Source organism: Botryllus schlosseri, chromosome 1 (assembly GCF_051294905.1).
Source record: "Botryllus schlosseri isolate E-star chromosome 1, Bs_hap1, whole genome shotgun sequence".
Lineage (NCBI taxonomy): Eukaryota > Metazoa > Chordata > Ascidiacea > Stolidobranchia > Styelidae > Botryllus > Botryllus schlosseri.
This window is the reverse complement of record NC_137236.1, coordinates 23,759,820-23,785,067: the sequence shown is the minus strand read 5'-3', so window position 1 is coordinate 23,785,067 and position 25,248 is coordinate 23,759,820. Positions and strand designations below refer to the sequence as shown.

The following is a 25,248-nucleotide window of genomic DNA, read 5'->3' as shown; positions in this document are numbered from 1 at the left end:
GCGTGCTGGTTCTGCTGCAGGCCAAGTCATGGGAATTTTGTTTTTACACAATTGCTTTTTCTAGTGCTGCTGTTTATTGTCCATCTGTGCTTGAGCCTGTATATTGCCTGCTGATCTGCTGCAGTTAATTGACTGTAAATAAATGAGCTTTTTGCTATACATTAGCGAACAATCATGGCCACCGACTACATTGGGTCTTTCTGGTTATAGGTACTGCTAGTACAGGTGCAAGATTTAGGTATAATGTGAGAGAGAAAAAGAGAGAGTTACAAGCTATGGGCTAGTATTGAGTTAACAAGAATTAGCTTGTAAGCTTGTAATGAGTTACTAGAAAAAGCCTGTAAGCTAGTAATCGAGTCTAGCATGTTTTTTCTTGTTTATTAACAAGAATAATTTTTACAGTGTATAAACTGAGACTATGCAATTACGTAGTTTAACAGTTCTACGTATATGCGATGTGAGTGATACAGCGTCTTCTATTTAACTCTGTATTCGTTCATTGGTTCGGAATCAATGACCACTCAATTTGTATTTCAGACAGCTAGCAAATTGCAATGACGTAATCATGCCTTATAATTCGAAAGGGCAACTTGACTTGAAATGTGACTTGACTCGGGACTTGACTTGACTTGACTTGACTCGTGTCACCTTTGAAAATCGATTGACTTGACTTGACTCGAGTCAAAATGTGCAATGACTCGAAATGTCTCGTGACGCAAAGGTAGCGACTTTATCCTAACACTGGTTAGTAAACGCTACGTCCGAAAACTATTACGCGTATGTAATTCCGTAGTAAACATGCATAATCAAAGTTCTCACCTTCCTTGTTTTGCAGCCCTGCCTGGTAACAATCTCTCCGAGCTCTGATCCAGTTATGCAGGAATTTATGTTGATACGCAGATTACATATTGTGTGTATCGAAATAAATTCGAACAATTTTGTCAACGTATCAATACGACTTATATTTAACAAGCCAATAGAATCCAGTTGAAGCTGAAATCAGATAATATATAGTTCAATTCCCAAAGATTCTATCATCAGTCCAACAAATAGCGCATTTACAGCTGCCAATATTTCCACCGCGTAAAAATGCACAATTTCACTCTTACTATGTTGAACCTCCGCATTGTTACGAGTGCTTTCAAAACCATTACTGGAAACAATGTCATTCGCTCAAAATCTTCATTATATACATTTAGCAGATTATTAGCATCTTTTAAATAGTCATGTGGTGAAGACTCTCTGACCTATATGACGTCGAATATTGTAAAATGTGATACCTGTGGTCTTTGTATCCAATCCGAGAGAAATAAATGTTTGACATCATCATTACACCGAAGGCGGACGTAGAATAATTTCGACTGGTTGATGATTGTCATTGCATCAGCAAAATGAATTTCCTTCACGGAATCCATGACCTCATAACCAGCCTTTTAGAGGAAATCGATGAATAAATACAACGAAAAGAAAACGCGATAGAATGAGATATCAATTGAAATTCGCTAACTTCGAATAAATTGGTCAATAGGCCTAATGGGCTTTTTGCAGGACTTCGATCACGTGACTAGATACGCATAGCAACCACAAATTGGTTAGCAAGCTACTTTCTCGCGCACCCGCTTCAGTGCTAAATATCGCATAGTGTACTGTTGATTTCTGGTTGTAAACGTTTCGGAAATTTGTTGTAGAAGTCATCAGAGATTTACGTATGCTAGATGTCAATCCTGTAGAAAGCACATAGAATGATATCGTCAAAATTACGCAGAAATCCGTCGTTAACGTAGCCGTATTTCGGATACAGTATATTGTCGTTTTCGGGCCGTAAACGTTTTATATAAAACGTAAGTGTCATGGAAATGAGCAAGGATTCAAATATGTTGGATGTCTCTGACTCATGAACTATGTAAACTCCTTGCGTCAAAATGATCGACATTGTAGCCGTTATTTGGTAGTCAACTATGATTTTATGACACAAAATTCGACATTGCAGGACATTGACTGCGTGATATATTTATTGCAGCATTAAGTTAGGTGTGGATAGTATACTATACTATAGTTGTATTGTAGTGGTAGTTGGTAATCATTGCAGCATTTTCATGATTGATATCGATTGCAATATATATAGGATACTGCTATTTTTAAGCCTAGAGACAATGACTGCCAGTGCCAGTACGTTGATGTGTTATGAATTCATGCAATGTGCTACATACCACACTGTAAAAATTATTCTTGTAAATTTACAGGAAAAAATATGCTATATTCGATTACTAGTTTACTGTATTTTTCTTGTAATCGATTACTAGTTAACAGTATTTTTCTTGTAATTCGTTACAAGCTCTACAAGCTAAATCTAGTAAACTCAGTACAAGCTATATCTTGTAACTCTCTTTTTCTCTCTCTAATTATGCCCAAATCTTGCACCTGTACTGGCAGAAAGACCCAATGCATTCGGCGGCCATGATTGTTCACAAAACTATAGCGAAAAGGCTCGTTTATTTACAGCCGATTAACAGCAGCAGATCAGCAGGAAATACAGCAGGCTCAAGCACAGTATGAAAATCAAACAGCAGCATGTATAAAAAGAAATCGTGCAAAAAATATTTGCTTGACTTAGCCTGCTCCACAGGAGTGCAGCTTAAATGGCTTGACAAGCACTCATGTAGTTCCTAAAGTATCATTAGGTCCAGTACAAACCTATATTTACTATACTTCACAACGTCAGAATTGTCAAGTAATGAAATATGCTGAAAATATAATCACTTGAGGCCAAATCTACTTCAGCACTCCCAAAAAAGCAAAACTATTTACACTTACCATTGTATATCAATGATCAAATGAATTTAAAAACTGCAAATCAATTTGTTTCACACATTGAAGCGACCGCAGACGGCATAGGCAGCCCTTTAATTTTTGCAATGCAGATGGACAAGAAATGTAGAGTCTTATATACACCACGTGCGAACTGGATATTGAATACCCAATGTATTGACAGGATGAGAGCTAAAGCATGTGTGAAATCTACTACGTCATTTATCACTAGCCCGTCGAAGTGCACCGTCCACTTGGTTTGTCGAGTGTCAAGATGTATGACTGGGTGCGGTGATTCTGGATTATCCTGAAAAAAGAGGGCACACAACTGTATACTGAAAGGCAAAGAGAGTATGAACTTATATAGCCAATAATGCTATCAGAGTAACAATGGCTGATGTATTAGGTCAAAATTATGACTATGAAAGCACTTATACTAGGGGTACCTTTTTAACCAAAGGGACACAAGAGATTTAGGAACCATTGAGTGGGCCACTTGAATGTTAATGACCTTTCTTAAGTCGTCCGATAGGAGCCAACCGAATTAGGTAACATTAAAAATAAGACTTACATTTTACATTATGTCATGAGAACTCTGTGGGCATTCATGTCGTGATCGCGCTAGGTGGGAAATATTTTCAAAAACAACGAATGAATTCGATAAATAAATATGTTACTTGCAAATATTGAGGGTTGCCTTTGTATACCACTGGGTTCATTTTGCAAGGACATGATTATTCGGCGTTTAGATATAGCAATATCGAAGGTTTCGGTGAACATCCCTACGTCCTAGTGTGCAAAGTTTCATCGTCGACGATCTCGCTGCGAGCACACAAGCGAAGTTGCATGTTGGACGACACAGCGTTATCTCCAATTGCGAATATATAGTTGGACTCAATTCTGTAAGTGATGCGTATTTGTAATTTTCAGAAGGGCTCCAATACTAAATGCAAAAAATCGAGTGACAATAAATCATGCGAAGTGCCAAGAAAAATATCAAGTCGAATAAATCTGCTGCGAGATATTCTACTTAATGGTCATATACGAAAATCTGCGATAAATGTGGCTGGCCCCTAAATACGCCAATGCGTCGGAACTAATTTCTAGTCATCATCAAATTTCGCGGTCAGACCAATCAAATTTTGGCATGCCTTGCTATTTTACCCGATGTTTCGAGAATTACCTCGAGGGCCATACACAACCATCTCGCAAGCCACAGGTTAGCCGCCACCGACTTATACTGACACATCTAGCTGTGAGCCTATTATCAGCGCAGTAAAGTCTATTTTATAGCAATGCAATGTCGACATGTACTTGGTACAAACCTTGTTTATAACCAAGAATTTGTCATAGGATTCGTTGAACATTGAAGGTATACCGAGCATCCAATTGAGTTCTGCAGAATATTAAAAAAACACAAATTCATATTTTGAGTTGTCTAATAATTTGTATATTCAAAGCATTGTACCTATCACATCTACAATGTCGGCTGACAAGCGATCCCACTTGATTCTTCTTGCATGCTTGGAGAATTTATTTTCTTTGATCTTGTCCAGAATATCTAGACCATTGTTAATCAGCTTCATTTCTTCCAATAGCTGAAACATTATCAGTGACCGTTAAACAGAAATCAAACCAATGATATTGCTTCTTACCCAATATGAATTTCTGAGAAGGGGATACTCCACAAGAATGTCAGCAGTTGGCATGTTCCCGTCTTCTATATCTAACCGACGCCTTTTGAAAGTGGCTTTCATTGCTTTCATAAGCTTTGCCTTGGCTGGGTTAGATGAACTTGATTCCGATAATATGATTGACTTCTGTTCGGCGAAGCTTTCCTCATTGTTCGAAGATTCTCCGACCTGAAATTTTTAATTAATATATGAATCAGCGGTTCCCGACAGACAAGTCACGAGAATAGTAATTTCCTACTTCATTAGCAGGCAGACCAGAACTTCGGGGTTTCTTGCATCGAGGGCTGCTCGTGTCGGATTCTTCAGTATGGAGCCGTCTCCGTGGACCACGTCTTCCATACTTTATTCTATTTGCGATGAGAACCGGATCGTCTGGATTTTCTACTTTCCGACGTTCGTTAAAAATTTTGTTATCGAGTTTCTTTTTCCAAGCGTGCTAAAATGTTACGGATTTTAGAGGGTGTAGCACAGGGGTGGGCAAACTTTTGAGCTCGCGGGCCGCATTCAACATCTGAATTCATTCGCGGGCCGCACTATATAAAATTGGGATTATAAACCAAAACGCAATATTGATATTTGATTATATAGTGAGGACATGGAGATGATATATGTGCTTATTTAAAACAATCCAAACATTGCTTCGATGATATCGTACACGCGTCAGAAACAGTGGCGAGATTTCATAGCCTGGTCGACCTCAATAACCAATTTGTCAAAACTATAGAGATGAAAGTCGGTAGGCCCGATTCTGAGAACAGGATTGAAATTTAAATCTGTGAGCAGTGATCTGTTCATAGATTTACTAATTCCACTTTTGGTTCCGTTCCAGGACACACGATGCTGACAGCATCATAACCATGTTAGCTTCAAACACGCTTCTACTATGTGTAGAATGTAGATTCTACGCATACACACAACGAATCTACCTAATACACGCCCGAATTGTTTTTTATAAGCACATCACTGAAATAATTAAAATGAAGTGGCCAATCTGAAATCCCACTGGTGATCCAAATTATGTCAATCTCGTTGCAGCAATCCCGCTGTGATATTAAGTATCTACCTTAGATCAGGGGCATGGCCGTAGTTTGCCCATCCCTGGTGTAGCACTACCATACTTCAAGCTTCAAAACTCACCCATACAGGAAGATACTGATCTTCATCTGCCAAGCTTGATCCCAGAACTTCATATTTTTGCACTAGAGCTGTACATGCCAGAGTTCTTGTATACGGTGGCACGTCAAGTCTGAATGAAAAGTGGACAAAAGTTACATAGTCAAGAAGCTGAATGCACCAAAATTGGTATCGGGTCATCTCCAGTATTTTCATTCAGTATATCGTGAGTACAGAGGACTATGGTTGTCACAAATGTCTGTGAATAAGGAAGTAATAGAACCGACCAGATTGTGTGCAGGGCCCGAAATTATACCCTTTGTGACCCACCCCACACGTTGAAAAACGCTGCACTAGAATATAGATCACTTTAACAGCCAATACATACCCAAAGTGTTTCGTTAGATCGTGGAACAGATGGTCCACAATTGCTTTTCTTAATCTTGGCCTCAAGTCGCTTTTTGACTTCAGTTTTTCCACATCGTTGTGCAGATAAGCAGGAAGGCACACCTCATACTTGTGGTCAGACCATCTTTGAGGCTTTTTAGTACATCCTTCAGCATCCATCAATGGCGTATCAGTTATAGATGTAGAGGGCTCCAGATCATTCATGAATGATGAAGCATCAATGCCTTGTTCTGAATTTCGCAGACCACTGCACATATCTCCTGCAATTGAAATATCACTTATGAGACAAAATTCTGGTTCCCAAAGGAAGCGCTAGCTACAAACAAGGCGACTGGGAGGGGGAGATAAATAATTGATATTAATCGAATGTTACTGTCACACTGATCCCGAAAAATCTAAATATTGATTGACTTCTCCATTCTCAAAGTATTCGGCTGTAAGATAACGTTGCGCAACACGACTACATTTTAACGCCGGAACTAGAAAGCTATACTTAGCTGTCAGTGTTCATATTCTTGATTATACTATGGCGTGGTTTGTAATTTGAATTTGTAATAGTGAATGTCACTTACGCCTACACATTGTGTAAGAATGTATTTGGAAACACTGCTATACACCGTCAAACAGTAGGTCAAGCGTGGCTAACCTTTTCGGCCGAAAGGCCACATGCAAGCGACGAACCGTTGCGCGGGCCACTATCCACACTATTCACAAGTAGCTCGCGGGCCACGGGTTGGCCGGTCCTGCAGTAGGTGGCATAAAACTTACTATTCGTCTGCTCTTCAGTCAATGATACATCCACATTACTGGTGCAATTTGAATTACGAACACCAGCACCAAGCAAATCTGTCACTTTCGAAGGCTCTGTAACACAAAAATATCAAGTAACGAAACATGTATATTATGGTACTAAATTACCTGATGATTTTTTTTCACTCAATTTCAAAATATCGCCACTGCGTAGTTCCACATCAGAATCAAATTCAGCCCAGCCAAAATCTTCGTCATGGTACTCAATGTTGGCATTGTCAGCAGAAACTTCAGGAAATTTATGTAATACAGCAGTTTTCACTTCTAATACAGAGTTTACTCTAAACACTTTTGAGCGGTCACCATAGGTCACCTTCAACTTCAATTGTTCTTGACAGTTAGCCATAGCAAGAAAGACTATTTCAATAACCTGAAATACATCAAATCACAAATATTGATCAGTTATATACGCCGCGACGTAACCTTATCAAGTTAATGTCATTGATTACATATATCTGCTGCGGTTCATGAGACATCAAGTCTGTAGGACGAAAAACACGGAAGCCATCTTCTTTAACAGAGTAACTATGAAAGTGTTTGATAAACTGAATAGACTTTATCAATTTCGTACAAAAGAAGCACTCGGCATTGACAAACAATATATACTCAATTCTACAAAGTGTTAGTTCATCAGCAGTTTTATCAACCACATAAATATCTTGAACCTGATATTTGTGTGACTCGTCATGAAATACGTTGACACTTGCCACAGTTTGGCTGTCTACGTCATGTTGAACTCGAATTAGTTCGCTGTACTCTCTTGGAATCGAATCCCAGCGCAATAACCGTGAATCAACACTTGGGACATCGTCACGCAGAATATCAGACGAACAAAATTCATAACACTTCCGATATTGTAGCCTATATGCGACTGACAGGGAAATATTTTTAAAATTTGAATTCGCCTTGGCGATTTTCTTCAATCGTTGATGGTAGCTCTCAAATTTCATGCACCAGAGATTCCTCAAATTGCCGTACCTTAAAATCATTATTCCGTAGTGTAAAAGGAAATGGAATTTAGGTTTTAAAATATTCGGTGCCGTCTCTTTGACAGTCTCGAAGAATTCGGTAACAAGATACACCAGTTCATGAGCATTTTCCCTCTTTGTAACTTCAGCAAATATAATATCACATATTTCTGATAGGAGCAAATACCAGGCCCAGATCATATTCCCTTCAGGGATGTCAGGACCCACAAAAAATGGAAGATGACGGAAAAAGCACCAAGTTTGCGACGCGCTCAGCCTGTTCATTTTTCCAGTAAAGTTGGGCTTGTTACGAATCTCATGCCTTCCATATCGAAATGACATTACACGTTCTACAAAGCGCTGCTTTGGCACAATTTGGTAGATCAAATTGAGGAGGATGTAGTCTGAAGTCACCTTTAAGACGCCCTCATAGACGTCGTGCATTGCATCGGGCGGAAACGCATTTACAGTGTCAAATGAGAGCAATCTTTCAAAAACACAATCTTTTTTCACGCCAAATATTTCGTCATTTGTTGCCAGTGCTTCTCGAACATGTGCTTTATGATTCGCTGATGTTCGCAAGCTAAACATATGATCATTAGATATTTCACGAAACTCCGAATATTGACAGGTGCAAAACCGACATATGTAACCAGAGCTGAAGCATTGGCGAAAACCCCCTAACTCATGACTTGCGAGGTTGTCCGCACTTACGGTTGCCAAGCCACCCCGAAAGTGTCTCTTGGAACCATTCCATAAAGTTACTTCGATACCAGAAGTTTCTAATGTCTTTAAGTCAGTGAGTAATGGTTCCAACAGTGCATGGTAACCGATTTTTTTGACAACAGAAGATTTTACTATTACCAGAGGGTGAATGCTACGCATATTTGACAAAAACCTATTCTCAATATTCCCCAGTTGAAAATAGAAAACACATAGTTTATGACTCCCACGAGCAGACCCCAAAGGATTGCACAACTCCAGGTCGTCTAGATATAAATGAATCCTCAACAATTCCCTTTGGCCACGAAAAAATGCATTATTAAGAAAAATATTTCCATCAGTATAATCATACAGGAATTCATCAGGACCCTTACGCATCAGCATTTTCTTTTCTATGCTTTGAATGACATCTCTGTGAGAAATGTATGCTTGCAAGGTTTGTAGTATTGGGATATACTGACATTCACATTCATCCTGAAAATGGTGCGTAATGGGTCTGATCAAGCCGTATCGATCTAACATTTTGGAATAGCGCCAGTCACTCTGGGTAACATTCATCATATCGACTACGTCTGGCAAAAGCAAATGAGAGCTATTAATGGCGCCATGCGGAATGGAGTTCGTACTAGATGCAGAAATTTGCGAAAATATCTCAATTTTATATTTATCTAGTACATCCACAACGTTCAGCATTATATCCCGAAATGTTGACTTTGGTAAAGTGAATTCTTCCCGGCATCGCAACGTAAATAAAAAGAAACTGTCTTCAAAACTTTTGATTCTTTTTGCTACTTCTTTCGAAGACGTATCAGTACCGCTCTCGCTCTGACGTTCATTCATCAATTGTCCATCATCATTTCCTGCATTCTCATCAGCAGGCACTTCAAGTTGACTATTGCTGTCTGTCGTTTTTCTTGACTTCTCTAGTACTTCTTTGTGCATTTGATAAACATGTACCTCGTAACTCTTGTACGTACCAAGTTCTCGGTTGCAGCAGTCAATTTTGCACAAGAAGTTACTATCGTTTCGGTGGAACCGCCTCATGTGAGATAATAAGGATCTTCTATTGGGAAACGACTCCACCCCATCGCAGCATTCGGTAGGACACAGCCACAGACTCATCCTAAGTTGCAATAAACGAAGAAACCAAAACGTAAGAAACCTGCTTCACCACAAAACTGTCTGGTTTCGCCATTCGCGTTCGCGCCGAGATGACCGATTAATATTGTAAAATCCAAATCCTGTTACGAATTCGAGATTAAAATCCAAGTCCAAATCAATAAAAGGTAGGCATCTGATCCGAATAACACGTTGAAGTGTAAAGTTATGTGACATTTCAAGTTCATTTCTACATATATTGATCGTAAAATTAATCTAATATCGATACCCATTGTTCTTGAATGCGATAAAAATTATTAATTGCGATTATTTGAAATCGAAATCCAAATCCTTCCTCGTGTTGATCTCGCGCCTTTTTGATAAACCGCTCAACCAAAACCGGCGGATTTATTTTGTGCAAACATCATCATTGGTTTATTAGCAATTAGCAAACAGGGTGTTTATATTGAAATATAATGACCAAAAGGAAGATAATGAAAAATAGTAACATTGGAATCGCATTGTATTTTGTGTCTTGTGCATTTTCCTATTGTCGGATATGATGTCTGGGTGTTTTGGAACAACGTTTCAATTCACATATCTTAGGGGCTTGTCAGGGGTGTGTTCGAACTGCGTTAACACTCGGACATCATATCTGAGGCGTGACTGGAGTAAGTTCGGACTGCGTTGTCTATCGGACATCATGGTAGGGATGTGTTCGGACTGCGTTATGACACTCGAGCATCATGTCTGGGACACATTTAGGGCATGTCTGGGGTGTGTTCGGCCTGTATTGACACTCGGATATCATGTCTGAGGCTTGTCTGGAGATAGGTTCGGACCACGTTGTTAATCACCCATCATGTCAGGGGGTATTTGTAGCGCGGTGGACACTCGAACATCATGTCTGGGACATGTCAGCGCATGTCGACGGGAGGGGGGGGGGGAGTGTTCGAGCTTCGTTGACACTCGGACATCATGACTGATGCATGTCTGAAACAGGTTCTGACGGCGTTGTCTATCGAACATCATGTTTGGGATGTGTTTGGACTGCGTTTTCACATTTGATCATCTTGTCTGGGTCATGTCTGGGGCATGTCTGGGGTGTGTTGGGCCTGTATTGACACTCGGACATCATGTCTGAGGCATGTCTGGAGATAGGTTCGGACTGCGTTGTCTATCGAACATCATGTTAGGGGTGTGTTCGAACTGATGTTGACACTCGAACATCATGTCTGGGACATGTCTGGGGTGTGTTCGAAATGCGTTGACAGTAAGAAATCATGTCTGAGGAATGTCTGGAGTAAGTTCGAACTGCGTTTTCGATCGCACATCATGTCTGGGACATGTCTGGGGCATGTCGGGGGGCGTGTGCGAACTGTGTTGACACTAGGACATCATGTCTGGGCATGTCTGTGGTGTGTTATGGTGTCTGGGGTGTGTTATCGTGTCTGTGACGAATCTTGAGTGAGCACAGACTGCTATTTTTGTTCATTCTTCTTGCAGAAAATATAAACGATTTACAAGCACAATTACAAGCACCGACCTATGACAGCTTGTTATATGCTTGCATTTGGCATTTACAAGCTCCATCGAGCTTGTATCAAGCATTTATTAGCTCGTTACAAGCTATTTTACAAGAATTATTTTTACAGTGCATATATATATTAAACATTCTATGCTATTGTATGGCTTCCCAGTTAAACAATTCAAAATATTTAGACCTCTACACCTATATTACAAGTTATTGATCATTCTGTCATGCTGCCACATGCCACTACCCGAAGAAAAATGATCATCAGCTCCTATTGTGGGTGCAACAAACTGTCCCGAGGCCTGGATTACTTGATTGATTGCCTGGATTGGATTACTTCACTCTATGGCACAGTGCAAATATCTTGAGTTTCAAGACATGGCTATACCACATGTATACGAATTAATGATCTGATGGATTATCCCAAGAGAGCCGAACATAGGCAACTAAGAAATTGATGATGCCCTCGTCAAGAATTCAGCCTGGAGCCAATTATTATCACCACATAAAATTCGGTCATGCGGTAGAAGGCAGCGTGGTTTCATGCCAACAGAAAATGTCAGCAGATGATCTGACCACTGACTAACTGTCCTGAACTTCTTTCCCGATGTTGATGTCTGCTTTGAAAATGATATTTCATTTGTGTACAGCAAGACAAGCGCTCTTCCGTGGATGCTATGAATATGTCTAGACAAGTGGCTATGGAGGTAGAGGAAAATACATAGGCATAAGAGTCTCGGCAGTTATTGAACTTGATAAGGTTAACATGCATTTTTCTTCAACTATTTCTTATGCTCTGGTTATCGAATGCACAAAAATTAATAAATTGCACTTTGCAAGTTTATTTGTAAATTCAATGAATCAAAGAATATCATAAGTTCAGAATATTACGGAGTCAATGCAAAAGAAACAATGTTAGTCGTCTTTAGAGGATGTTTCTGAGTTGGTTGAACCGATACACAGAGCGGGTCAGCAACGAAGTACTATTTTACCTGAGTACTCGCGTCATTATGAGTTTAGGCTACTTCCACCTCTACTTGACACTTTTTAGGTAGTACTTTTTTGTCAGGTTTGGGATTTTGTCAACTATAAAGTAGGTTTGGCGCATGATTGCATCCCCTTGAAGCGTGAGGTTGTCATAATAACTGGGCAAAATAGCCCCAGTAACACGGTAACTAAATTAATGTTTGAAAATTGCACCTATTTGTGGTGTCATCACCCGTTTGCGTTGATCAAGATGCAGCATGCAATGTTTACAGTTGTCACATGGCATCAATTTCTAAAACTAAGTGACCCTCAACCAAATCTACTTCATGTAACGAATTTCTTGACCGCTTTTCAGAAATTCATTTCTACTTCCACTTGAAGTACTTTGGACATGTCCTGGAAGTAATTAGTGCTACTTGTACTGGAGTATAAATTAAGGCATTACTTCTGCTCGGTTCCCAACAATGACCACGTTGACCACCTCTGGGTATATGATGACCGATCTTGTCACTGCGTTTGAGCTGCTCTAAGGGTTATTTGATAGTTACTTCCCTTAGTTCGCTAAATAGCGCACATATGTGACATCAACTATTTATCAAAATCGCGTGTGATTTGCCACATCCACTTTAATCACAGTTGCGAAGTAGTGCTAATAAAATCGGCATTGTATAAGGCAACAATAAAGTGCACTGCTTTGCTTAGTCTTGATGACAGGTTCTCCCAAAAGATACTTCCGATGTGCTCAGCGACATTTGTTTTATAGCAGCACGCCAGCACCCAAACCAGCAGACAGTATATCCTGATCCTTGCGGGTACCGGCTGCTTCAGTCATATCTTCCATCCAAAATCAGGCTCCACAACAGACAAATGGTACTGCTTGAACTAACAAATACTCTTACCAGAATATAAACCAATCGCTTTACTTCAAAAGCATAAATTTAAGTATATGATCAGAGTTGAGTGCCGTAATACGACTACGTTACCGATGGATTTCTGCGTAATTCTGACGATATCATTCTAAATGCTTTGTACAGTATTGACATCTAGCATAGGTGAATCTCTGATGACTTCTACAACAAATTTCCGAAGCGTTTACAACCAGAAATCAACAGTACACTATGCGATATTTAGCACTGAAGCAGGTGCGCGAGAAAGTAGCTTGCTAACCAATTTGTGGTTGCTATGCGTATCTAGTCACGTGATCGAAGTCCTGCAAAAGGCCTATTGAGTTACCTCGAATAAATCAACAACCCCGAGACAGTCTTTAACATACGATATCATAGTTGGATCCAGAGTGATTTGCCAAACGAACACAGTTACAAGGGGTGAAAGTCTTTTCATCAATGATGCCAATAAAATTTGGTCACTGTTCAGCAGGTCTCTAGTAGTAATTGTGACTCGTTGTACGTGTCGGTGTATTTTTCGAACGATATCGTCTCCGCACTCGCTAAGGAGACGAACAGTCTGGATTTCCCGTATAGCGCCATCCTCTACCATGCCAAGTAGTTGTTCGAGCATCATCATGCGACACGCCTGGATTGATGATTTTGGACCTGTGAGCCACCCAACGTCATATTAGTAATAATATTGATGGATGTACACGATGAAATACATTGCCCAGCGTAGCGCTGTTCGATTTTTACATAAAATAATAGCTTAACAGGTTTGTTGCTGCGATATAATATTTTACCCATTAACAAATATATTCGCAGAGACTATAACACGACGATATATCGTACGCCGTTCTATGATCTGTTTTTATGGCTTCAATATAATCTATTAACAATCTATATACTAAGGCTAATACTCGATTTCGACTGTATATAGAGGGTAATTTATTAATACGAAATTATTTTGATGATTGTTTAGTCACATTCGTAGTTGCAACCCGGGGGGTTTTGGATTTCCGATGACACCGGTCCTTTCATTTTCGATCTGCAACTCGAAATATTTTCGCTTACACCGATGTTTGAGATTCAGTAGAATAGGAAGGTGCCGACACGACTTTAAGTAGTCTTAAGAATCAGACAACCACCTTGGCCTACAGGCGATGTAAAGAGGAGACATGCACATTGAATGAAAAGTAAAAGAAGATAGTGGAAAAAAGCAAGCTAAAAATGGGTTGGCATGTCATGTCAATTCTCTTAATAGTTTATGTCGTATGCTCTCAAACAAACTTCATTGAATCGTATGTCATCGGTGGAAACATGGCGGGTGAGTGATGCATCCTATCGTCTCTGATGTCACAATAAACACGATAAAGTAAACGTAAAAGCAGGCAAATAGTTCACTCTTATTCAAGTGACATATAAACATACCTGCCAGGTATTTCCTCATTGGATTTGTCACTTTATCATTGAGAATCAATCCGTACAGTAGTTGTCTGGTCAACTCCATTCCGCTTTGGTTTAGATGATTTGTAAGAAATTTCTTCATTTCCGGACGGCCAAGACTCGGGATATGCAATGCGCAGCAAAATTCCTTAAATACGCATTCAGTCTAACTTCACAAAATAAGAGGTGTAGTGGGAATTTTATATCTATTATATTACACAATGGAAACGTAACAATTAAATTACTTCAAGTACACGTTATCAGCAAGCATGATTAGTTTTCAAATCTTCACCTTTATTGACATAAATAAATGTTATAATGCTCAATTTCCGACAACATCCGTTCGCATTCCAGTTTAAGGTAATAATAATTTTTATCGTATTCTTTTAATGCATGATATTCTTTGTTTTAAAACTTTAGAGTGAACTTTGGCTACCATCAACGAGATCTTTTGGAATAATTTGTGTTAAAAATTTAATTTTGCAAGATTGTTTTTTAATCAAATCTCAAATATGTTTGTTGAATTGTGGAATTATTTTAACTTAGTCACTAACTACTTTTGATAACTGATTCTTTTCGTAGGTTCCAACCTTCGTTAATTTATTGCGTGTGGAAAATGGATTAAGGTTTTCCCTTGAATAAACGCAGTTGCAACTGGTATTGTATCGGCTAATCTTGCTTAGGTATATGATTAAAAGATATCTCTGAGGAACCAGGGCTGTGGAGTCGGTAAATTTTACCACCGACTCCAACTCCGACTCCGACTCCACACATTTTGAATGGACCGACTCCGACTCCTGAGTCTTTCAACGTACCGTCTTCGACTCCGGCTCCGACTCCGACTCTAGATTCTTTAAACCTTCCGACTCTGACTCCAACCTTGACTCCAACAGTATTACCAATTTACTTCGAAAGTTAGGCTATATGCCACATTGACGGTTAAATTACTATCATATAACCATTAAACATATGCAAACATATGATTAATGATGGTATGCAAAATTGTTTCATTGTGGCACATATCGAATTATTCACCATGCATGAAATATTGCCTTTACAAATATTCTTCCTTTTTCATATGTTATCAGTTTTTTATAACATGGACTCTCTAATAACCTTTTATATATAAATCATTAAAAAACGACATATATCCAATACTGCATAATCGAATTGTTGCTCTTGTGTATGAGTCAGCAACTATAATACAGAGATGCATCTTATTAATTTTCTCATTACGCACTGTACTGACACACTTTCACTACTAATAAACATTTGTCATAGACGAAATTTAGGAAGTAGTTAGATAGCATATGTCTAGTCTACGTGCTCTTAGTCAAGTATTCAAGGACTAGGACTTGCAGTCCTTCTCAATCATTTGTTCGACCCAAGCAGTTAACCTACACTACAAATATTTATAATTTTGCCAAGTGGGAAGGGGCGTTTGGCTATATTTATATCAATGTTACAACCAGACGTTATATTTTCTCCGTCACAATATCATGGTATAATTCTAAAAATTGCATTAATTTGTGAAAGATTTCTTCTTTCTTCCTCTATGCAACTGAATTGTAATTTGCAAATAATCTCCAATTCTATCCGTCAGACGTGGCCAACCTCTTCTGCCAAAAGGCCACATAAGATTTACGAACCATTGCGCGGTCAACTTGAATGTTAATAACCTTTTTTTATTCGTCCGATATTAGGTAACATTGAAAACAAGACTGATATGACTACGCTTTAAAATTGATAACAAATATGTCATGAAAACTCCGTATGTAACTGTACAGTGCGCAGTCATGCCTTGGTCGCACTAAGCACGAAATTGTTCTAAAGATAATGAAGAACTTTTTGGAGGTACAGAACTTCAATATACAATTGAATAGTATATTCACATTGAAATGAACCCGAATATTTTCGGCTGACACTCGTCAGGGGTAATCGTCAGCAACTAGTAGAGAAATGGAAAGAACATTGTATATCAACAATCGTATCACAAAATATGACGTCACCAGTATGAGATTTCGTGAATGAGAGAGCGTTCAATGTACTATTTTTAGGTAGTACGCGAACTTCTTTTGTTGACAGAGTTTTGGTTGGTGCATTTTGATAAAAGTCGACTCAAAGGCACACAAATGGAATTGTAAACGGCCTCGCCCAACGATTCGAAATCGGTCGTCTCGATAATTATTCGCACAAATCGGATTGTCTAACAGATGTTTGCCGATGACAGAATTAATGGCCTTTGATCGATCAGCATCAATCTTAAGCGGATGAGTTAAGGGTGAGCTTTTCACTGAGCGTGAAGCACGTGTTCTGATGAATCTGGGGACATGTTGGTTTATGCGTTCCTGCAGACGTTTTGACGTTCTTCCTACGTAGCCACAACCACAGTGACACTTATATTCGTACACTACATTACTTTGTTGAAGTGCAGGGAGAGCGTCTTTGCGTGTTGAAGGGAGCAGTTTTGTTGTCGTAAAAATCACATTGGTTTTGACTGTGTCGTAACACTTACTGACCGCAGAAATCAATTGTTTTTCAAAGCGGGTGGAAATGGGGCCAATCCAAGGTACATGGATATAAACATCTTTTACAGTTCGTTCCGTGGGCTCTGTTGGTTTTTCTGCGTTGAACTGCGTTAATTTCCGCTCTATGCCGCGGCTGATGACGTGTTCAGAGTAACCGTTATCCAGTTATATTTTTCGGATGTTGTCAAGTTCTAAACTCAGTTTGTTACCCGAACATATCATCAACGCTCTATGCACGAGGGTGCCTATGAATGTCGGTTTCCTGAAGACAGACGTTTCAAATTTGTTGGGATTGCGCTTTTCAACTAAAACGGCCAGAAATAATAATGAGTTAGTGCGTTCTTTTTCAATTGTGAATTGCAAGGCCAGGTGAAGCGAGTTTAGGCGAATGACAAATTGATCACACTCCGACTCATTCCTGAAAATGACAAAAGTATCATCTGCATATCGGCGATGCAATAGTGGTTTGACAGACTCACGCTGGGAGAGAAGCTCGCCCTCATAATATCCTACGAAAATGTTGGCCAAAATAGGTACCAGGGGACTACCCATCGCCACGCCGTCTATTTGGCAAAACACGACCTCGTTAAAGCTAAACTCCACGCAACAGGTTGCCGCTTGTAAAAGTTCAACAAATACGTTTCGCGGGATTGATGGTGGTGGTAACTTACCACCGTAAAGCGCGTTGGCACAAATATCAAGAGTCTCATGCAGCGGAACGTTCGTGAAAAGACTGGAGATATCAAATGAGCTCAGAAACACGCCTGGATTCGGCAAATACAGGTTTCGTATTTCACCAGCGAACGTGAACGAATCGCGAACTCATTTATTGCTGTACAATTCCCGAACGGGTTCCAAAATGTCAATAAGCCATTTTGCTAGCTGATGTTGAGCATACCCAATCATGAAAAGTTTGCTGACCTTGAAGAAAAACGATGTCCTAACGGCAGAAACATACAGCGCCATCAGACCAACGGGATCGCAAAGACCACGCATGTACGGACTACCAAAAACTCACAAAGACAATGTCCCAGTGAGGTCAGCAAACTTTCCATGATCGGGTCTCCTCAACATCAGCTGGCAAAATGGCTTATTGACATTTTGGAACCCGTTCGGGAATTGTGCGGCATGGAAGGTGTTCGCGATTCGTTCACGTTCGCTGGTGAAATACGAAACCTGGATTTGCCGAATCCAGACTTGTTTCTGAGCTCATTTAATATCTCTAGTCTTTTTACAAACGTTCCGCTGCATGAGACTATTGATATTTGTGCCAACGCGCTTTACTGTGGTAAGTTACCACCACCACCATCAATCCCACGAAACGTCTTTGTTGAACTTTTACAGGCGGCAGCCTGTTCCGTGGAGCTTAGCTTTAACGAGGTCATGTTTCGCCAAACAGACGGCGTGGCGATGGGTAGTCCCCTGGGACCTATTTTGGCCAACATTTCGTAGGATATTATGAGGGCGAGCTTCTCTCCCAGCGTGAGTCTGTCAAACCACTATTGTACCGCCGATATGTAGATGATGCTTTTGTCATTTTCAGGAATGAGTCGGAGTGTGATCAATTTCTCATTCGCTTAAACTCGCTTCACCCGGCCTTGCAATTCACAATTGAAAAAGAACGCAATAATTCATTATCATTTCTGGATGTTTTAGTTGACAAGCGCAATACCAACAAATTTGAAACGTCTGTCTTCAGGAAACCGACATTCACAGGCCAATACCTTCGCTGGAATTCATTTACTCCTCGACGCAAAAAATAACCTCATAGGCACCCTCGTGCATAGAGCGTTGATGATATGTTCGGGTAAAAAACTGAGTTTCGAACTTGACAACATCCGACAAATCTTACTGGATAACGGTTACCATGAACACGTCATCAGCCGCGGCATAGAGCGGAAATTAACGCAATTCAACGCAGAAAAACCAACAGAGCCCACCGAACGAGCAGTAAAATATGTTTATATCCATCTACTTTGAATTGGCCCCATTTCCACCCGCTTTGAAAAACAATTGATTTATGCGGTCAGTAAGTGTTACGACACAGTCAAAACCAATGTGATTTTTACAACAACAAAACTGCTCCCTTCAACACGCAAAGACGCTCTCCCTGCACTTCAACAAAGTAATGTAGTGTACGAATATAAGTGCCACTGTGATTGTGGCTACGTAGGAAGAACGTCAAAACGTCTGCAGGAACGCATAAACCAACATGTCCCCATATTCATCAGAACACGTGCTTCACGCTCAGTGAAAAGCTCACCCTTAACTCATTCCCTTAAGATTGATGCTGATCGATCAAAGGCCATTAATTCTGCCATCGGCAAACATCTGTTAGACAATCCGATTTGTGCGAATAATTATCGAGACGACCGATTTCGAATCGTTGGGCGAGGCCGTTCACAATTCCATTTGTGTGCCTTGGAGTCGACTTTTATCAAAATACACTAACTAAAACTCTGTCAACAAAAGGAGTTTGTGTACCACCTAAAAATAGTACATTGAACGCTCTCTCATTCACGAAATCTCATGCTGGTGACGTCATATTTTGTGATACGATTGTTGATATACAATGTTCTTTCCATTTCTCTGCTAGTTGCTGACGATTACCCCTGACGAGTGTCAGCCGAAAATATTCGGGTTCATTTCAATATGAATATACTATTCAATTGTATAAAGATAATGAATGAATTTGATCAGTAAATATATTACTTGCAGATATTTAAGGTCGCCTCTGTATAGCAATTGGCTCGTTTCGCAATGACAGGATTATTTGCCGTTTTAGACATGGGAATATTGACGGTTTCGGTGAACATGCCTCTGTCATCTTGTGAAAATGTTTCATCGCATACGATCTCGCTGCGAGCGCACAAGCGAAGTCGCATGTTGGACGACACGTTATCTCCTAATTGCGAATACAGTTGGACTTAATTCTGTAAATTACGCGTATTTATAATTTCCAAGAGCGGTTCCAATACCAAATGCAAGAAATAAGACAAAAAATCATGCAAAGTGCTAAGAAAAATTTCAATTCAAATAAATCTGCTACGGAATATTCTACTTTATGGTTATATGCGAATATCTGCTATGGATGTGGCTGGGCACTAGGTACGCCAATGCATCAAAAAAGATGTTTTTAGTCATAATAAAATTTCGCGGTCAGGCTAATCAAATTCTGGTTGGCCTTGCAATTTTACCTGATGTTATATCTAATTTCGAGAATTACCTCGCAGGCCACACAAAACCTTCTCGCGGACCACATTTTGACTGCGGGGCACGGTTTGGCCGCCCCTGATCTATATCGTTACAAACAACAGGGATTGATGGTACTGAAAAATCCTAATATAGTTAATATTATAAATTTAAAGATACCTTTGAAAGCAATTGTTTTCATGATAAAGAAGTAGGAGTCGGAGTCGAAGTCAGTGTCATTTTCACAAACTCCGACTCCGACTCCAGTCAGTATTTTCCCAAGACTCCGACTTCGACTCCAGCCACTACAGTTTTCACGACTCCGACTCCGACTCCATCAAGCGAAAATTAGCCAAACTGCGACTCCGACTCCACAGCCCTATGAGGAACACAACATGAATGGGTCCATGTTTGGGTTGGCGTTATTTAAAATTTAGAGATTGTATTATATAAAATATTCAGCAGTCGTTAACCAATCTGTTTATAGACTGAAAAAATATTGATGGAATCATATTCACATGCATCAGAAATGATGGGTCCCAGTGTTTCCAAATGGTTCTCATGTCATCGGTCTAATAAAATGATTGGAAATTGGAATTATACACAACGATGTTCGAATTTCGAGCAAGGGCCTATTGGTTGCTAACTCTAAATAGTCTGGATCTGTCAGAATGAATTGAAATTATTAAATTAGATCAGGTGATTGAAACAAATGCATAAAAGTCGCCAACCTGCATTGTTTGATGAGCGAAAGCAAACACATCGTCAAAAGTGTTAGCGGTATCTTGATCTTTTTCTGGATTTGCTGCCGCAGACAGGAAGTCTTTCAGATCGTTTGGATTTATTTCCAGGTTGTCCAAGTAACGGCGCGAGAAAACGAATACATTGTCCAACATTCCATTATAAGCGAGTCTCGTGATTTCATCATATTTTGCAGACGACAAGCGGAAGAAATTGCGGAAAAATGCTGACATCAGACCAGAAATACTATCTGGTAAATTTTCACAATTCGTTTGAAAGATTCTCGTAGTGTACTTGAGAAACATGGGATTTCGACACAAATTTGATAATTTTAGGAAGGTATTAGTATTTAGGAGTTGATCTATCATCTTATCACCGTCATGAGACTGTCCAGATGCGGCCAACCTGAGATTTTCATCGTCAAATCCTCTCAGGCCGATTACTTTGTCAGGTTTCTGATCGGCAGTTAAGTTCCAGTAAATATTCCACCGCGACGTAGTCAGTATGCGTGCACCCCGCCATGTGATTCCGCTCTTTACTCTAGAAATGATTTCATTGACTTTCGAATCGTTTTGTTGAGTGGTCCGGGGAGGATTATGTGGAGCAAAGGTATTTAAGCACTGATCTAATCCATCAATCACCAGTAATAGTTTTTCCGAATGATCATCTACCCAGCTTGCTCCAGCCTCTCTCTCGGTCACACTCAATTCAGTCATTGAATTGTGAGCCATTTGCTCGGTGAATATGATATCAAAAGCATTCGAGATACCTAAGTTATGAAGGCGGGCTGCCTGAACATAATGAACAAGTTTCACATTCCTAAGTGTATTGACTTTGCCATCTGCTGTAGACAAACAATACATTCCTGAAATGGTTGATTTTCCAGCCCCCGCTTCTCCGAGGATCATAACATGTCTGGGAGCTTTACCCTTCACGAGATCGTGAAATTGGACATGAGAGATTGGTGCAACGTCACGACCAAATACAGTTCTGCTAGCATTATGACCTGCTTCCCGGAAATTGGCGTCGTTGGTCGTTTGCATATCAATCATCATTGTTGTTGGACGAGCGGGCATTTCGATTTCTCCAACTTCGTTTCGCAGATGTAGCTTAGTCTTAGCAAGAAATGATATTTCTAAAAAAATAATCAATATTGGGATGTTCACGCAGATTCCATCTATTTTATTTACTTGCTATGTTCAAAACACAACCCTCAACTTTGTACAAGGCATTGATTGACAAGAAAATGCCGATGTTGATAGGTGCCTAGCGAGGTATAGCATCAACATCAGAACGACATCGTACCAGAAGTAGAAAACATGCGAAGGGACAGGTATTCCATCGATCCAGTATTGACTGATTTTGATTATAGTTGAAATATATATTGCTCATTTAAATATTGAAGTTTCGTAGCTCGAAGAGTCTCTTAGTCAAGATATTAGATTAGACGAGAACTTCGTGAGTAGACGAAATGAAGGATTTAACTGATTCGGTTCTGAGTCGAACATTGGCTTTTTGGTACTTGATGTCGAGTTATTATAGAGCATTTACTTGATGACAGGGGGAGTAGGTCACTGATTGACTCAGTTGGCACGGTCGATGTGACAGAGGTAGATCGGGGTTAAAGGATAATTCGAGCTGCCATGCACTTTTGTAACAAATAGTAGGGATGGTGTGAACGTGAGGTTCACGTTCGCGTTCTGTGTGTGAACCTCGGAAATTTTGAGGTTCGTGTTCACAAACGAACCTTGATAGGTTCTGCACTGTGAACCTTTTTCATATATTGCAATTTTCACTTCATTATTACATCTTTGGTTCAAGTTTATTGCATTTTAACTGCCGGCCACTCTATGCATGGCGCTGGCAGCATAAACAATCAACACTAAACGAGCATGCACCTTTACAATCTCAAAAATGTTACTTGATTTGTTACAAAAGTTTGCTCGAAATATCCAGCTTTCTGTTTGTGAATATTTAGTGACTCTCTGCTATGAGCTTGACCCGCACTCACACAACATCAAGAGCGAAATACACTACATGGAGTCAGCGAATGATGCTTATTACACCAATGAATTAGGTTGATATCGTTTTCTATCTAGCTGGCGTATACGGGGTCAATCTTGACTTCATATGTATACTGTATTATAAAAATCAAATCCGTGCGATTGGGGAGTTGGCTACTGCTCTATAACTTGTTAATAGGCTAGTATCGGTGCAAACAATAGAAACCCGTTTTACACTCTGCCCAATATCCGTGTAGCAATACTCAGACGCATAATACATTGTCCGGTCTGGCCTACACCGTTAAGGCGTAGAGCTTATTTTCCCTGGCAAGTCCTCGTCGAAATTGTTGGCAAAGCGATGGAATATATTGACTTTATGGGATTATTATATCATTTGACTGCATTTGGCGACGTTTAAAACGTCAATATGTACTTCAGCATTAAGGCATTGCTAGGTATCGTGTACAGTACATTAATACAGGCTATCACTTCAATAATATATAGGGTTGAAATTAGCAATATGACGTCACGTGACGTCATGAGGTTCACGTTCGCGTTCGCACAGAACCTTTCAAAAAGGTTCGCGTTCACGCGAACCTGAACCTTTCAGAGGTTCACACCATCCCTAACAAATAGTCACGATGCCAATAGCGATCCTTCCACAACCTGAAGTGAGTAGGAAGTCACGGAAGGGTCACACTTCTGAACTGTACCAAAGGTGGTCAAGACAGTCATCGTTGCTACTCCAGAATAGAACTAAAGGTATTGTCGTATATATCTACTCCATACGAAGTATGAAAGTAAGTATCCTGGGTCTAGGTTTACACGGAAAACTGGTGAATGGAAGCAGAAGTAGTTAGTAGTTCAAAATATAGCCCCCTTTCGAAGTAGGGGACGTTGGTAGCATATACTTCAAGTAAAAGTACTTCGTTAAGACTTGCTGTATCCCATTGCTTGTATTGCCAATGTACTGGGAATTGCGTCGTTTACTGCAAGCAGCATATTTTTCTTAATCAAGCTATCATGGAATCAATTAATCAGAAGTCTTGTAGTAACTTACCCGCTCCTAGACGCATCTGATCTTGATCCAATTTATTTTCAAAAATGCCATATGGATGGGCCACATGTGTCTCTGTAATAAATATGTCGATGTATACATGTAATACAGTTCCAGTCTCAAGTGGGATTGAAAATGGCGAACCGCAAAGTAGAAAACCTAAAGAAGGCGCAACATCGCTTGGATCTCAGTGAACGAACTTTGCTAAATTCAGCAATAGTTTCTACCCGAGAGATGGGATTAATATAAACTGTTTTGGAACTATCACCGTGACAGTACAGAAACAGGAATTTCATACAGATAATGTAGATGAGGAAAGCAACGATACAGGCAGCGTAAAAGCATCGTGGTTTATCCCTATTAATCGCTGCTTTTGACGAGCTTATTCTGTCTTCTCGCTTGTTACATAAACGTTAAAATCGCTGTTGTAGAACCTCGTCGCAGTTCTAGAAAAATGTAGTTGTTCGCGATCCCCCGGAAATTGTCTCGCGTAGCCTCGTTTGAGAAGTGGTGTCGCGTAAATTTTCTGTATCCTTATTCAATTACCGTAACAATTACACCATAGTACAGACAATCATCAGTGATTATCACTCTAGCAACGCTGCTACTAAGTAGAAGTAGACGCACCCTTGCATTACGTGAAATTGTGACTAGAATGCTTCTAGTCGACGGATATGATGAACGGTCTGACGCGATTCAGTAGCTTGCAAAAGTTGATTTGGACTTGACATCACGTACGCTTAGCATTTATTCGGAGGTGGCTACTTTCGGAATTACATATGCATCTTTCCGACCAACGTACAATCTCAAAAGACTCTACGAATAGGCGCTATTTTCGAAAATATATTCAATCACCGTAATACAGGGGCTGCTTCGTCCCCCATTTGTGGAGACAATTTTACTAATGAAAGTGACGCAAAATCTCATTAAAAAGTGTAAAAAGCAGATATAGAGTAAGAAAGTAAGCACTTTGACTTGAAAATGATAAAGAACCTATTCTAAGTCGTGCAATGAGGTGAAACCTACTCGATTTACCGGTAAAATTAGTGGTAAGTCGTTACTGACCATATCTGCTTACCATTAATCACCGTCGTGTACTGGTCTCCCGCAACAACGTTCACGGTAGCATTTTGAAAATCTTGAATGAAGTGATCACCCTCAGCCAATATTGCATGTCCTAATATGATAGTAAACGTTGAGTCAGAGGATTTCAATTGGTGTTCCCTTCTGTGCCGAGGATTACGTGAATTT

The 25,248-nt window shown here is 39.9% G+C and overlaps 2 protein-coding genes across 3 annotated transcripts; both read right to left on the bottom strand.

Moving 5' to 3' along the window:
- Window positions 1-1,247: 1,247 nt before the first annotated feature.
- LOC145441287 (protein NLRC5-like) lies at window positions 1,248-25,228 on the bottom strand. The gene is made up of 6 exons (XM_080319113.1): window positions 25,076-25,228; window positions 24,001-24,072; window positions 20,928-22,072; window positions 14,462-14,624; window positions 13,377-13,696; window positions 1,248-1,430 (listed from the first exon to the last, which is right to left on the bottom strand). The coding sequence occupies exons 2-6, from the start codon at window positions 24,014-24,016 to the stop codon at window positions 1,248-1,250; spliced, it is 1,827 nt and encodes a 608-aa protein (XP_080175239.1). The 5' UTR covers window positions 24,017-24,072; window positions 25,076-25,228.
- LOC145434015 (uncharacterized) lies at window positions 2,475-9,103 on the bottom strand. Of its 2 annotated transcripts, none has more exons than XM_080311293.1 (9): window positions 6,942-9,103; window positions 6,792-6,887; window positions 6,004-6,283; window positions 5,640-5,748; window positions 4,741-4,938; window positions 4,464-4,670; window positions 4,277-4,406; window positions 4,134-4,204; window positions 2,475-3,115 (listed from the first exon to the last, which is right to left on the bottom strand). In XM_080311293.1, the coding sequence occupies exons 1-9, from the start codon at window positions 7,177-7,179 to the stop codon at window positions 2,855-2,857; spliced, it is 1,590 nt and encodes a 529-aa protein (XP_080167419.1). In that variant the 5' UTR covers window positions 7,180-9,103; the 3' UTR covers window positions 2,475-2,854. The 2 variants fall into 2 exon arrangements, with proteins under 2 accessions (XP_080167419.1, XP_080167427.1); XM_080311301.1 differs by having other exon boundaries at window positions 6,792-6,875; window positions 6,934-7,051.
- Window positions 25,229-25,248: the final 20 nt, after the last annotated feature.

Coding starts and splice junctions, on each gene's coding strand:
- LOC145434015 (XM_080311293.1), bottom strand. CDS start 7,179: ATGGCTAACTGTCAAGAACAATTGAAGTTGAAGGTGACCTATGGTGAC. Junction 6,284..6,791: donor GACTGAAGAGCAGACGAATA/GTAAGTTTTATG, acceptor TTTCAATTGCAG/GAGATATGTGCAGTGGTCTG. Junction 5,749..6,003: donor GATCTAACGAAACACTTTGG/GTATGTATTGGC, acceptor CTTTTCATTCAG/ACTTGACGTGCCACCGTATA.
- LOC145441287 (XM_080319113.1), bottom strand. Junction 13,697..14,461: donor AATGAGGAAATACCTGGCAG/GTATGTTTATAT, acceptor GGTGGCTCACAG/GTCCAAAATCATCAATCCAG. Junction 1,431..13,376: donor GGGTTGTTGATTTATTCGAG/GTAACTCAATAG, acceptor TTCCTCTAAAAG/GCTGGTTATGAGGTCATGGA.